The sequence below is a fragment of the Lotus japonicus genome, chromosome 5 (genome assembly GCF_012489685.1).
Source record: "Lotus japonicus ecotype B-129 chromosome 5, LjGifu_v1.2".
Taxonomy (NCBI): domain Eukaryota; kingdom Viridiplantae; phylum Streptophyta; class Magnoliopsida; order Fabales; family Fabaceae; genus Lotus; species Lotus japonicus.
This window is the reverse complement of record NC_080045.1, coordinates 16,849,661-16,863,266: the sequence shown is the minus strand read 5'-3', so window position 1 is coordinate 16,863,266 and position 13,606 is coordinate 16,849,661. Positions and strand designations below refer to the sequence as shown.

Here is a 13,606-nt window from a genome sequence, read left to right as displayed (position 1 = left end):
CGGAAACCCAAGTTCCGAAATCTGCCTAACCAGTTAAAATGCCAGTACCAGAAACAATGCAGGCAGAATCACAAATTCTCATAACCAGCTACATTGCAGGGCAGAAACAGATAAAATGCACATGAGAAACAGTTTAATACTACATCATAATACTTTGAACTTCTAATTAGTGGTACATATGTCATTGCTACAAATTAACAAACATCAATCCTAGTCTCAATCTTCTCCAAGGTCTATAAAGACATTCTCTTGAGGACCACCCGTAGGATCAATCCAAGCATTCAATTCTGCCGTAAATGTAGCCAAACGCGCCGCATACGGGAAGATCCATTGGTCGGTGGGTTCTTTGGCCAAAAACGGCCATTGGGGAGCTATTGTTGGCATAGGATGTCCCGGCTTAAGCTTGAGCTACATTTGAGAGTATAGCAATAAAGTATACTAATTTAACGTGACAAGCGAGTGTAAGGTACTTAACAAAAGTTATACCTGAACAAAGTGGTTGGTGACGTGACCAACTGCTATAACGGGATGTACTTCCGGTGGGGCGCCTCCTCTCAATGGCAGATAAGTGTAACAACCTTTTAGTGAAATGGAGATGAAGACAACTTGAAACCTCGTAGCAATGAGGTACCCCATCTCCGGTAGAGACATCCACTTGTCTTCAGTTGCAATTGTACCAATCGGAAGGATGAGACGATTTTGTAGAGACTGAACCCTCTCATAACCAAATATGTTGCTATAGTAAGCGGTATTCTCTGAGAGTTCTACAAGCAACTCTTCCCTAATCAAAGGCCAACCGTCTTGACCTATGTCGGGTCTGAACAATGCAGCAACTGATCTATAACCACAATTACCATCTGCAATAACATCTATGACTTTTTCTATATATTGATGGAAGAAAGATGGCAAATCATCCAAGTATATGCTGGTGGAGGACTGCTTGCTCTTCTTAGACTTCTTGTTTCGAGGACAAGAGACTTTGTTAGGTGTTGGCTTGAGGCTATTGTTAACATGTTCCCAATAACAAGGATCACGCTGTAAGGATGGTTTTTGTTGACTAGGTGGTTTACTCTCCATAGCCTTGGACGAGCGCTTGGGCTTTATCTTCACTTGAGGAGGACACAGTGAACTACTAGAAGGACAATAGAGCTCCTTTACCTTCCTCCTTAGCATACTTTGGCCCGCAACATCCAAAGTGTTGAAATAAGTGGTCAAGCCATCAATCTCTGACTTGAGGTCTCCTTGGTTTGAGGCTTGACTCCTAATGGGTACATGGTCCCAACCAAGTATCTTCCAGAAAGTATGGATTGCCTCATACGGAATTCTATCATAACTATGAAGTGCACACGCACAAGGAAGCCCATGGGTAACTTGGAATGCGCATCCACAACCATCACGCATCACTCTGTTTTGTTCATCTTCCATGAGTTGCATGGCCTTTCTAGACACAAATCCCCTGATATTTGTATACATGGGCGACTTGAAACGATGTTCTACAAGGTTGATACTGCGCTCAAATGATGCCTTGATTTCATTGTGTCGTACAGTGGTCAACCTATCCATTGCATCCCACGAGGCGCACAAGTCACCTCTGCCGTCTTTCAGCATCCTCTTCAAGGTTGAGTGTGCACTTTCAGCCCTGCATACAAAAGATCATACTCTATCAATTTCTGGTAATAAAGCAAGATATGAAATGAAAGATCACAAAAGATCACAACCAATAAAGTGTGCATTGTACCTGTTACTCGTTGTAGTTCCAAAATGCAACACAGAATTGGTCCACGCACTCACAAATTTCTCCTTGTGCTTTAACCATGTAGTAGAAATGTAGGATATGAAATCTGGGAAGTCCTTACACATGACACACATTTCCTTCCATTCCTCATCAAATTGTTCCACTGTTTCAGCATATATCAGGCATTTCCAGTTCTTCATCACTGAAAGGGCAAAATCATCCGTGCCAATCAACACTTTGCACTTTGCCTCCACATTCTTGTTTATGTGGAACCGGCATAATAAATTGGTACAATTGCGAAGACATTGCTTAACAGCACTCAGTAAAGCCAAATCTTTGTCAGTCACAATCACTTGAGGTAATCTGGCATCATCGGCAATAAGAGACTTCATGCACTCCAAGGCCCAAACATAGTCAATTGTGTGCTCCCTAACTATATAGCAAAATGCTATGGAGAAAGTCAACCCCGTAGAAGTGAGACCAACCATTTCAAGCAAGGGGATCTGATATCTGTTTGTCTTGTACGTGCAATCCATGATGACCACATGAGGGAATGTGTTGAAGAGTCTGACCGCATCAGGATGAGCCCAAAAGAGATCCCTAATCTCACTTGAATCAGCTTGTTGCCTTTCAAAGTGAACATACTTGGCTTCTACCAACTTCTTCATCAAATGTTGCATTTCTGTCAATGGTCCCCTCTCCTCTTTTTTAAACCTTTTGTTGCAACTGTAAACTTGAGTGATTGTAGTCAAGTTACTTGGATTGTTTTCCTTCAATGCCGCTAGTAGTTGTCTCGGTGGAGTCCAAGTACTAGTCATGGTGCCCACAAGCCCCTTCTCTTCCTCTGTTAGTCGACCAACGTAGGGGTGGCCAACTAGTGATTTAGCTGGTTCATGGTTGTGTTTACCATCCATCACTTTCAGCCACCACATTCTATCACCCTTCGTAGGTCGTCCTTTGAGATTAAACTTACAATCAGTCTTTTGTGATGCGGTCTTTTTGTACTTGAATGTATTCGGGTCCTTGTATGGCCTGTAAATACCATGCTTCGCACACTTAATAGTAACAAATACCTTTCCTCCACTTATAGCATAGTCAGACCTTGCGATCACCAGCACATAACCATTCGCCTTTCCAACATTCTTAGCCCATTGTTCAAGCTCATCACGAGTATCAAATATCTGTTCAATGATAACATATTGCTCTAGAAATAAAACATCCTACCAACCATCACTAATTATTCAATGATCATCACATCATTTTCCAAATACATAGTAGTATGTTCCAACAATAATTATTCAATGAATACCTGGTCAGTTGTAAATAAATGTGTGGCGTCCACGCTTATACGAGGGGGCACCCACGGAATGATATTGCTAGGAGGCTCAACATTCCCAGAACCGCATGCGGCATCAACCAGTAAATCTTCTTCATATAGGTACGGTTCAGTCATTCAGCCTGCATGTAACAAACTGCAACTGGTTAACTATTTCGGACATTGTGATTCCGAACAGATTCGGATATAGACAATCCGAACTCGTTCGGATACAGACAATCCGTATCAAGCTCGACAGCATCAGAATACAAGCAAACAATGGTGGTGCAAAACGAACTTTAACTACAATGATAAGTAAAGCAGGATATGAAGGGGGAGAGAAATGAAACTTACCAGAAGGAACTTGGTAGCAAGGTGGAACTTGGAAGGAGATGGTGGTTGAGGGTGGAGCAAGTGGAACTTGGAAGGAGATGGTGGTGAGGGGGAGGAAAACAAACGTGGAGGAAGAAGAGGAAGAGTGGTGGTGGTGGAGTTTTTTGAATCTGATTGTAATGGGGGGGTGGTGATGGGGTTGGTGGTGGATGAGTAATGGTGATGGAGTTGGTGGTGGAGGAGTAATGGTGCTCAAAAGGTGGCAGTGTGCGACAGGTTTTCAGATTCAACGAATCCGAATTACTTCGGATAGTACGGTTCCGAATTATATCTGTCATTTAAGTGTCAGATTCAACAAGGTATTATTCGAAACTTTGGATTCCGAAGTGTTACGGATACCCTGTGTCCGAAAGGGTAGTTCTGGCATTTTTTAAAAAATCTGGGGTGGCATTTCTAAGTCCTGAGGTGCCAAATCCAGGGCTCCCTAACATAAGATTTGCTACCTCACAACAACATAAAGACAAAGAAGAAATATCAATCATAAAAGAAAACTAATCATGGCTAACATCTCAGATAAAATAAGAAAATATGAACTAATAAGGACCTTCTCCGCCTTTGGACTTCCTCCAAGTTCTTTTCCTTGTTCTTGTGCCTCCATCGCACTCTAAGTTCTTCTTCACAACAAGTCTAAGAATCAAGCTACTGAGTCCTCTAGAACTTAGGTCCTTCCCCTATATTTATAACTGCTCTAGACCCCATTTGTAAAGAAAAAAAGGGAAGTTCAATAAAAAACAATGAAGCGTTTCTCTGGATCTACTAGGGTTTCATCACTCATAGCCGCCTCTTCCAAGGGTTCAACAGGTCATGGCCATGGGGGTGCTCTCGTTGGTGGTGGGCTAAGAGAGGAAGATGATGGTGAAGAGGCCAAGACAGCTAAGGGAGTTACGAAGGGAGAGAAAGTGTCTGATGATGGCCGTTAGGAAGATTCTGGTGAGAGGAGCTATCCATCCTTATTCATTCATGGCATACTAGATGATTAGAGCTATCTTCAAATTAGGGTCTTGTTTGATCAACTCAGGAGGGTTTCACATCTGTCCATCCAAAGTAGAAGGAATCTAGGAAGAAGAGTTCATTTTGGTTTTGTTTGATTTGTTTCTGGATCTCAGACGAAGGAGGCTATTCGTCATCTTAACAACAATAGGGCTAACGTTGCTCCCTTATCAGTTTGGTGGCCAAATATCTCAAGCAACTTGCTCGGTGCCCTCTAGATTTTGTGTGTTCTAAGGACAGGGTCTGGAAGAGAAAAGAAATCTCCCTTGTTTCAGTCTCTCGTTCCTGGTGTGACTCTGTGCAAGGCTTTCCGAAAGGCGGCCTCTCGGACTTTTTCTCACTAGAGGAGGAATCAATGACAACTACTCTAAATTGGTGCTATGATTTGTTTGTTGGGTTTCCGTATGAGGTTCTCTTCCTTGAGATTTTAGTTTGCAAAACTAGGGAAAATGGGAAAAAGGAAGTTGAACAAGTGTTGATTGGGAAAGCTTTAGGATTTTATAACTCTGCATTTATTAAACATACTGGTAAAGGATTCATACTCATTGGAATTTCTGCAGGAACCAATTCTCCTCACATTGTGAGGTTGGATTATGTTATTGGGGAGGACATTCTGATCCATATTAATGGTGCTATTGGAGCTGTTCTGAATATGGATTTTTCATATGCCCCTTTAGTTTAAGGAGCCTTTCTTGGTTCATTGGACCTTTTTTTACGTCTGCTTGCTTCTGGCTTTGGCTCATATAAGGGTGGGATTTTCAGCAGGAGAAGGGATGTTTCATGGATTTTGTTGGGGGGATCCTTGCCTGATCTGTGTTTCGATGCATAGTCAAGTGGTTTTAGCTTCCCCTTCTTATCTACAGGGAGTTACATTGGCGCAATTTGCATGGATGAAGTCGTTGTGGATATTGCAAGTGTGTGTGGTTAAGGTGAAGCAACCAGTGTTGGCTCCATTTTTTAGTCTAAATGGATTGCAACAATTTTTTGCTTCTCTTGGTGCCTCCCTTGCCCTTGGTGGTTTGGATTTTGGTGGTTTTGGTGTTGAGGAAGACCTATGCCTTCTTAATAAGCAGATCTTAGTAGCTCGTGCCCTCAAATCTCATGGGCGAGGTTGTTCGGAAAAAGTCAAGAGAGGTCGCAAGCCCCGTTCAAAGCCCACTTCCACTTGTGAGGTTTTGGTTGCGGTTGGTGATGTGAGTTCTGCTTCTGATGTAACCTCACCCATAGTCTGTTCAGCTCCATTTAACTTTACGCGCACTAAGAAGGCTTGTCTTATCGGAAAGCTAGCTTGTGGGGTTGGTGTTCAACAGAAGTGATGAGGAGCCTACTCACAACCTTAAAAAGGAAATGAAGGAGTGGTGGCCGCCTTGAGCGCTGTGTTTTCTCTTGTTCTTACCATTGTTTTAGGTTAAGGTCTCAGGTTTAACCTTTTTGGTTCTGATTTTCGGCCTTTGCTTTTCTGGTTCAAGGGTGTTTCAGTTTTCTCATCAGAGGGTGGTTTGTGGGGTGGTTTTTCCTATGGTGGGTTGGGGATTTTCCTTTCTTGGTTTTGCGCATAGCTGACATGTATTTCTCTGCTTAGAGCCACAAACCCTGATACTCCTTTATCAATATATTTGGTTTTCTAAAAACTGACCTGACCTGTTCTAAACACTATTTCATGTTTTTAACACATCTGTGGCCGTGCTTAACATTAATACGACCGTGCTTAGTTAAATTACAGATAGCACATGGGTGCTAAAGTCCTACACGATTGTTCTTACTTGTTTGCACTTTTCTCTTTGCACGTACAGCTTATCGACGATTTAACCGCTCAGATTCAAGTTCAGATGTTGTGACTACTATATCAAAATTTCATCTCAATCAATGGTAAACAATTCTACAATAACTATTCTACGGAAAATGCTCATAATTGATAACTTGTGAAATTTACCAAGCGCTCATTCGTGTTTTCCTTCTATTTTCTACATTTTCCACATGTTACCTTCCTATTGCACATGTGATGTAGAGTAATGCAATATTTAGGCTAAAAATCATACTAAAATATATGAATTATAATGCAAAATAGATGCATATCAATACCTAGAGCAAACATTCTAGTAATAAATATATTGCATTTACCAGAGCATGGTCACTTCAATTGACCCAAATTCATTAAAATTAGCTTCTATCGTATAGAACGACTCTAGTTAGCATCAATCTGGCCATCACTATGTACGATGAAGAAAATCAACAAAACTTTGAGTTAGCCATGCCAAAGCAAACATTAACTGTCAAGGCAGTATTGATGATGAGTTACAACCATTTACTCACAGTGTACATGCCCCTAAATTGATTGATCTGCCATTCCTAGAAATCTCTCTTCTAATTCAAAATATGTCTCTTGTTATCTTGTGGTCTCTTGCTTCAACATCTTCCATAATTATGCATTCTAAGAATGTACTTGGTGCACCAACACAATATAAAACACAACTCTATCGAAGAAGTACGATGAAATACATATAATTTAATGGTTAAATCAAAGCATCACATAATAAGATGGGTCAAGTTTGGTTCGAATAGACACGCGAAGTGTTCTTTTTTATATCTCAGGGGTGGTTGATCATCATGAATTATGTTGGCCTCAAAGAATACACAGTGAAAAATTTATGCTCTACTCCAAAACTTCAGATATAGTTGGTATAGCAGAAATTTAATTAAGGCAATCTTTCTCAATGTGATTACAGAAAATAGTTTTTCACATAACCATATCATACAATTTACGGTTCGACCTTAAATCCTCAACTTCCATGGCAACTGAAATTATCGATTAATGCTACTGAGAAAATCAAATCAGATAACAGTACAATTTCTCATTCGGGTATTATGCTCTACACTTTAACGACAAAAATCCATAGTAATTGGCAAGTCATGAGGATACCTAATGACTATTGGTTTTGATGTAAACAATCAAAGATAGGAACAAAATGCAAAGAAACATAGAATAAACTACAAGCAATCCCTATCATTTGGAGAAGTCCATCACATATCAATAGGTAAAGAATAAGTACAAGCTCATTCTTCATTAAAAGGATGCTTCATTAAAAGCATGCTGGAGATGGTGGTTATTATAAAGAATAGAACATTTTATTCAATGTTGGAAAACAAAAGATGTTATTCATGTTATGAATCTTTATTTTAATGGTCATCATGAAATTCTTAATCAGTTTTCATGTTGGTCAATCATCCTCAAACTAATGGCCAAACCGAAGCAATCAATCGACTTGTTAGTGAAAACAATGAGCATTATTAATAAGGTAGTTACATCATTGTCAATGTCATAAATAACTAACACAATTATCTTTTTTACACAATAAATAACTACTTATCATTTGTAAAGAGCTAATTTATCCTTGATTAATCAAGAACTTACTCAAAATAAATTTCACACCTCTCCATCAAGCTGGTTTCTGCACTAGTCTTGAGTTTTCTCGTTGTCTGGTTCCTCCATTCTTGCTTTGGTTTCATGGAATCTCCTTCATGTAAGACACTCATGAAGATACTCAACAGCCAATTCCTATGTGTACTAGAATTCAAGAACTTCACTGGTTGCAGATGCAGATAATAATTTTCTCAAAAAGGGCAACTTAGAGTCCTTCTCAATGAACTTAGTTTCTTCTTGGTCTTCTGAGCGTTGGTTTGAACCATCCCATTCGTTTCCTCTAAATACTGCACCAGGTCATTAAAACATCAACATTTAAAAGTGCTTTTAAATTATTTGGTTTAAAAGAAAGGGGGAGGACAAAAACTATATGTAATTCATTGCTTCCTTTTTAACCTTTCTAAGTGTTTTGGGTTGTGGTCAAGGCTATGCTCTACCATTAAGCTATTTCGGTGATGGCGTCACAATTGCCTTGTGAGCTTCCATATTGTAAAAAATAATGAATAAACATCTGTATGTGGCCTAAATCGTGATTTTGGAAACCTCCAAAATCCTAACGTCCTCACGCGTCACAGTTGCCTAGTCATCTTCCAAATTTTGCAGAAACTAATGAATAAACATCTGTATGTGGTCGATATCGCAATTTCAGAAAGCTCCAAAATCCTAACGTCACGGCCCAAATCGCGGCCTAAATCACAGCCGAGATCACGGCAGTAGACCTTGATTTAAAACCATTATGGAAATGGAAAGAAAATCCTCTAATAATTGAATTAAGATCCTATGTCCTCAAATGATGTTTTATTTCATATCCCACCGATGAGATTGTGTCATGTTAATTAAGAACCACCTATGTAAGGTTATAAATGTCATATGACATAATTTCATTGGTTGAAACGAGAAATGAGACACCATTTAGAGATGAAGGATCTGAATCTCTAGTAATCAAGATCTTCTAAATTTTAAAGAAAATTGGTGTTCTTAATTAAATCAGAGTAGTAGTTACCTGTTGCTTTCTTCTCCTCTCAAGCTCGGCCTGAAGAATAGAAGCATGATGTCCAAGTCAGAAATTGCAATAAAAAGTTTTTCAATATAGCACAACAAATAAAACATAATAAAAAGATTTCAATATTGTTCAATGAAAGTATCATTCTGTGTTAATACCAGAGCTAGTTTCAGCTGTGCATTCTCTTCTTTTAATTGATTCAATTCTGCTTCCAATTCAATTGTGTATGCCTACCAAGACAAAAATAGAAAAGATCATTTCACCAAAGGAAAACACATAGAACAATATAATTGCTTGAAATTAAAAGCTCAAATGAAATAAATGAGGTACCTGTTTTCTTGCTCTTGATCTGGCTGCTGATTCTCTGTTCTTGATCATCCTCCTCTGCCTCCTCTCCACCACCTTCTCCACAGGACCATCCAAACCCCTTTTTCGTCCCCTCAACACACCCATCTCCATCCCAAATTGACCACCACTGTTCTCACCTCCACCCATCCCGTCTGGCGAAACTGGGCTCACCGGCGCGCCAATTCCCATATTACCCCCATACCCTCCACCACCTCCATTCATCACCTGCCCTCCATAACCAACCCCTGGCACCGAATACCCACCATCTCTTTTACTCTCCACAATTGCACCACCACTGCCACTGTGAGCCACAACTGGATAAGGTGGCGCAACCGCGACCGCAATTGCATTCCCTCCCCAACCGCCAGCACCAATCGCCATCGTGGGCCTAAATGAGGGCCCCACATTTGGGTACATTCCAAACTGCTGCTGCAGCAACTGGTGTTGTGAAGAAGGAACCTGGAGAGGCATTGCATTTGAATTTGCACCTTGTTCCCGAACTACCCCGGCCTTGACTAGAAAATCCTCCAGAGTCATCTCTCCAAAAGTAGGTTGGCGAGGGACAGACTCGGTATTCTGACCGTTGTTGTTGTTGTTGTTCTGCTGCTGAGATTGCTGCCCTTTGTGAATCTCAGACCAAACCTCATCCACTGTTTTCCTACAAAGAGGTGCAGGGATTGTTAAAGAACCATGTCGAGGGAGGCTTGGCTGCTTCCTTATGAAGCCTAATTTCTCCGTCGAGGTTTCGCTCAGAGACAAGTTGTTGTTGTTGTTGATGTTGTTGTTGTTTTGGTTAGGGTTGTTGTTGTTGGTGGCTTGGTTTTCTTCTGCGCTCCAAATGCTGTTGATGAACTCGTCCATGTTCATAGAGCCGAAATTCCTGCCCGGTTCGCAGAGTGTGTGCTGGAATTCATCGAGCGTGAGGGAGTAGATTGAGGACGATTGTCTTCCCAGCGATGAGAATGATGAATGGTTCTTGTTTGCTTCTTGCTGATTCGACACCCCGTCACCTCCTTGGGAGTTCATCTCGGAACCCGTCACCACCATTTTCTCTTTTACTTTGTCCTGCAACAGAAGCGTCCAATTTAAATATATTCTTGAGTCAGTTACGGGTAGAACTTTTACTTAACGCAATTGCATTTACAATGACTCAAACAAACACTTAAGAACTCTACTTAAGCTAAGGTTAAAATAATTTAAGAACATGGATGGTAAATATATTTTTCTCTTGTTTTTATTGTTACAAATAAAGGGAAATTTATCATTTTTCTCCATTCTGAGTTGTTTACCTGCCTAAGATTTTCGAGATGACAAACCATACACAAATTGGTTACAATAGTTTCATTTTTTTAATTTTTATTTGATTTCTTTCTTCTGTCTTTTTCGTGGGAGGAATCCGAGAATAGCAGGTACACGACTTCAATGCGTGAAAATAGAGGGCTGCTTCGAGACAACATAGTCAATTTGCTTCTGTCATGCACAAGAACTTCAGATATTATCCAACTATAAGCACTAGAAACCTGCATTAGAGACAATTGTTGAATTAGTACCTGTTTTGATACAAACGAAGAGAACTTATTTGAGATTATTAGATTTTATTTAGTGAGTAAGTAAATCCTAATAAGCTCATATCCAAACCGGCACTTAATGCAGTGTTATGAACCAAAACTGCACTGCATGTTGATGACCAACATCAACAATTAGTAATGGATCAGTTAGCTAAAACAAAAATAAGCCTTTGAAATAAGAGAATAAATTTTCTATATAATAGATTATGGGGGCTTTGTGCTTCCCTCAGGATCAGCAGCTCCTTTTTCCCCATCGTTTAGTAGCAACAAACCATATATATTTTCTAAAATTCTTTGTATTATTTAATATTATCCAAAACTGGATCAAGATAGATTTACATATGCGTAGGTCTCAATGATTTTTTGGTTCCACTGACGTGAAGTTCTTTCTCTACACTAAGTTCGACTAACAAAATTCAAACCCTTATCTGTATCTGCTAAGTTGAAACTGCACCACTACCATCAGTCTATAAATTGAAAGAAGTGCAGTGCACTTGGCAGTTGGTATGGACCTCCTTATCCATTAATATTGTGCCAAATATAGTAGAGGTACTGAGTTAGTCTTTGTCATGAAGATTATACTGTAATTTTCCTAAACTGAACTTTAAAGGAATTGCTACAAATTAACTTATAATAAACATATTGTATATAATATATATACACTAAATAATAGTAGTAAGAAATATTGGTTTGCAACGAAATTAAAACACAAACAAAGACTACCTGTATAGCACAACAACTCTTATCTGACACAAGAAGCGGAACAAGACTCTCAGTGGGAGCATACAACATCCTAACCACACTTCATTCGCAAACCCATAGTAGTAACAATATAGTTGTCTGGTGGTGCACCAATTTTTAACCTGGTGTAACATAGAATTGTGAAAATGGAATGCCCAAAACAAAATAGAAGAGTTTCTAATGTGGTATACAAAATTAGCTAATACAATCTCAACCAAAATAAAAAGGTAGTTACAACCAAATCCTCATGCTGGCACAATTTACATGAACATTATTCATAATGAAGAGAAATCCGACAAAATCAAACCAAAACAATTAGCTACCAGCTATGGCTGGCTGATAGTACTGACAATTAAGGCTGAAATATATACACACTTTGCCTTGTAAAAGTCTATATAATCTCATAAAATCCATGTTACACTAATCTGATAAAACCTTTGGTCTTGATCAAAGTGTCTCACAACTGAGACTAATCTCTCGCTCCACTATCAGCGCACTAAGCGCAGTAAGGAGTTTTTTCATTCACAAGAATTGAAATTCCAAGTTCCAACTATCAACCACTTGCTTAAAGGATAGAGCACTAAACCACTAAAACATGAATAACTATGATTGCATTACATCATAGCAAATTGCAATATATAAAGACTAGAGAGAAAAAAAAAACCTGAAATCTCTCTGTTCAGCTCAAATGCTAGTTACTAATGAAGCTACAATTTCCTTTTGTACCTCAGACAACAATTTTTAGAGACTAATTTGAGACTTCATATGAAGAAGAGCGTTTTTTCTTGAGAGTAGCAGTGACAACACTTACACACAGTGTCTATAACAGCAACCAAAAGCCCTGCAAGTGCAAGTGCAGAAATCAATCATAGTAAAGAAAATAAAAACACATTTTCAGAGAAAGCAAAAAATACCAACCTCTGAAACTTGGATATATACCTGATCCAGTAACCTAACCAATCAGGGAAGAAAATCCCTTTAAATGAATTTCTCTTATAATCAAACAATTGAAAGAATGTGAGTATAATGAGGAGGGAGGTCAATGTTGGCGTCAACGACGACATAGAGTTTGGTGAAGGAGACATTGGAATCCGACCTCGTATTTGTGTCGTGGGAAGGAGTCCTGTAAGAAGCAGTCGCACCAACTGAGAAATGTTTTTCTTTAGAGGATTCCACTTGGATGCGCAATCGTTTCCGAATGAGAAAAAGGAAAGGAAAGGAAAGGGTGAGAACGGCTTTTGTATTATGGTACTCCCGGCTTTTGTATTATGGTACTCCCTCCGTTCCTTGTTTTAGAAGAAATTTTTTTGTTCCTATTTAACTGTGGTTTTGATGTTTTAAGGTTCATTTTGTCAATTATATCCTTACTAGTAAGACCATTCACAATGAGGGTGTTGAGAGAGAGATTGAGTTTTGTTGAGATAGTGTAGTGGTTTGTTGAGTTTTGTTGAAGATGATGTCGATGAGAGATGTGTTGAGGGAGTTCAACATGTTGAACCTAAAAAGGGAGGGACACTTGGCATCATGCGATTCGCTGTTTTGATTTTTCTCATCTTAATCTTTTAAACTCAATTATTTCATTGCAAAAAAATTATTTTGGAAAAAAAATTTTAACCAAAATTCATGATTTCTTTTCCTCTATAAATAGAGACTTGGTTCGTTTGATTTGAACACCGAAAAAAAAACCAAGTTTTTCACTATCTTAATATTATTATCTTTCTATTAGCCTTTGTTTTGAAAAAATAAATTATTGTGTGCTTAGTTTGTTGTCTTGCATTTTAAGTTACGAAATAAAATAAATTATTGTCTATATTTTTAAAAAAAAACTGTTAAGTGTTTATTGTTTTAATTTAATTTAAATTGATTATTGTAATTTTATGTAATCATAAACAAAAATATAAAATTAAATAAAAATATGAAATAAAAAAGTAGTGGGGTCAGGTGTTGAATGAAAAACTATTGGAGTGGGTAAAAGTTGAATGAGTGTTGAATTAGAGAGAGAAAATGATGTGGAGTGTTGAGAAGAGGAAAAGTGGTGTTGAAGGTTGAAAACCATTGTAAATGATCTAAGATTAGAAGATGTTTTTTTTTT

General features: G+C 38.8%; 2 protein-coding genes across 4 annotated transcripts; both read right to left on the bottom strand.

The window, feature by feature from the left end:
• Positions 1 to 91: 91 nt before the first annotated feature.
• LOC130718592 (protein FAR1-RELATED SEQUENCE 5-like) lies at positions 92 to 3,790 on the bottom strand. 2 transcript variants are annotated; one of them, XM_057569205.1, is made up of 5 exons: positions 3,405 to 3,790; positions 3,045 to 3,207; positions 1,739 to 2,916; positions 487 to 1,639; positions 92 to 408 (listed from the first exon to the last, which is right to left on the bottom strand). In XM_057569205.1, exons 2-5 carry the CDS (start codon positions 3,186 to 3,188, stop codon positions 217 to 219), a joined length of 2,667 nt encoding a protein of 888 aa, XP_057425188.1. In that variant the 5' UTR covers positions 3,189 to 3,207; positions 3,405 to 3,790; the 3' UTR covers positions 92 to 216. The 2 variants fall into 2 exon arrangements, with proteins under 2 accessions (XP_057425188.1, XP_057425187.1); XM_057569204.1 differs by having other exon boundaries at positions 3,045 to 3,193.
• Positions 3,791 to 7,696: 3,906 nt separating this feature from the next.
• LOC130720642 (protein ABSCISIC ACID-INSENSITIVE 5-like) lies at positions 7,697 to 12,729 on the bottom strand. 2 transcript variants are annotated; one of them, XM_057571314.1, is made up of 8 exons: positions 12,433 to 12,729; positions 12,179 to 12,355; positions 11,497 to 11,636; positions 10,495 to 10,725; positions 9,188 to 10,270; positions 9,016 to 9,087; positions 8,858 to 8,887; positions 7,697 to 8,141 (listed from the first exon to the last, which is right to left on the bottom strand). In XM_057571314.1, exons 4-8 carry the CDS (start codon positions 10,522 to 10,524, stop codon positions 8,046 to 8,048), a joined length of 1,311 nt encoding a protein of 436 aa, XP_057427297.1. In that variant the 5' UTR covers positions 10,525 to 10,725; positions 11,497 to 11,636; positions 12,179 to 12,355; positions 12,433 to 12,729; the 3' UTR covers positions 7,697 to 8,045. The 2 variants fall into 2 exon arrangements, with proteins under 2 accessions (XP_057427297.1, XP_057427296.1); XM_057571313.1 differs by having other exon boundaries at positions 12,454 to 12,729.
• Between the last annotated feature and the right edge of the window lie 877 nt (positions 12,730 to 13,606).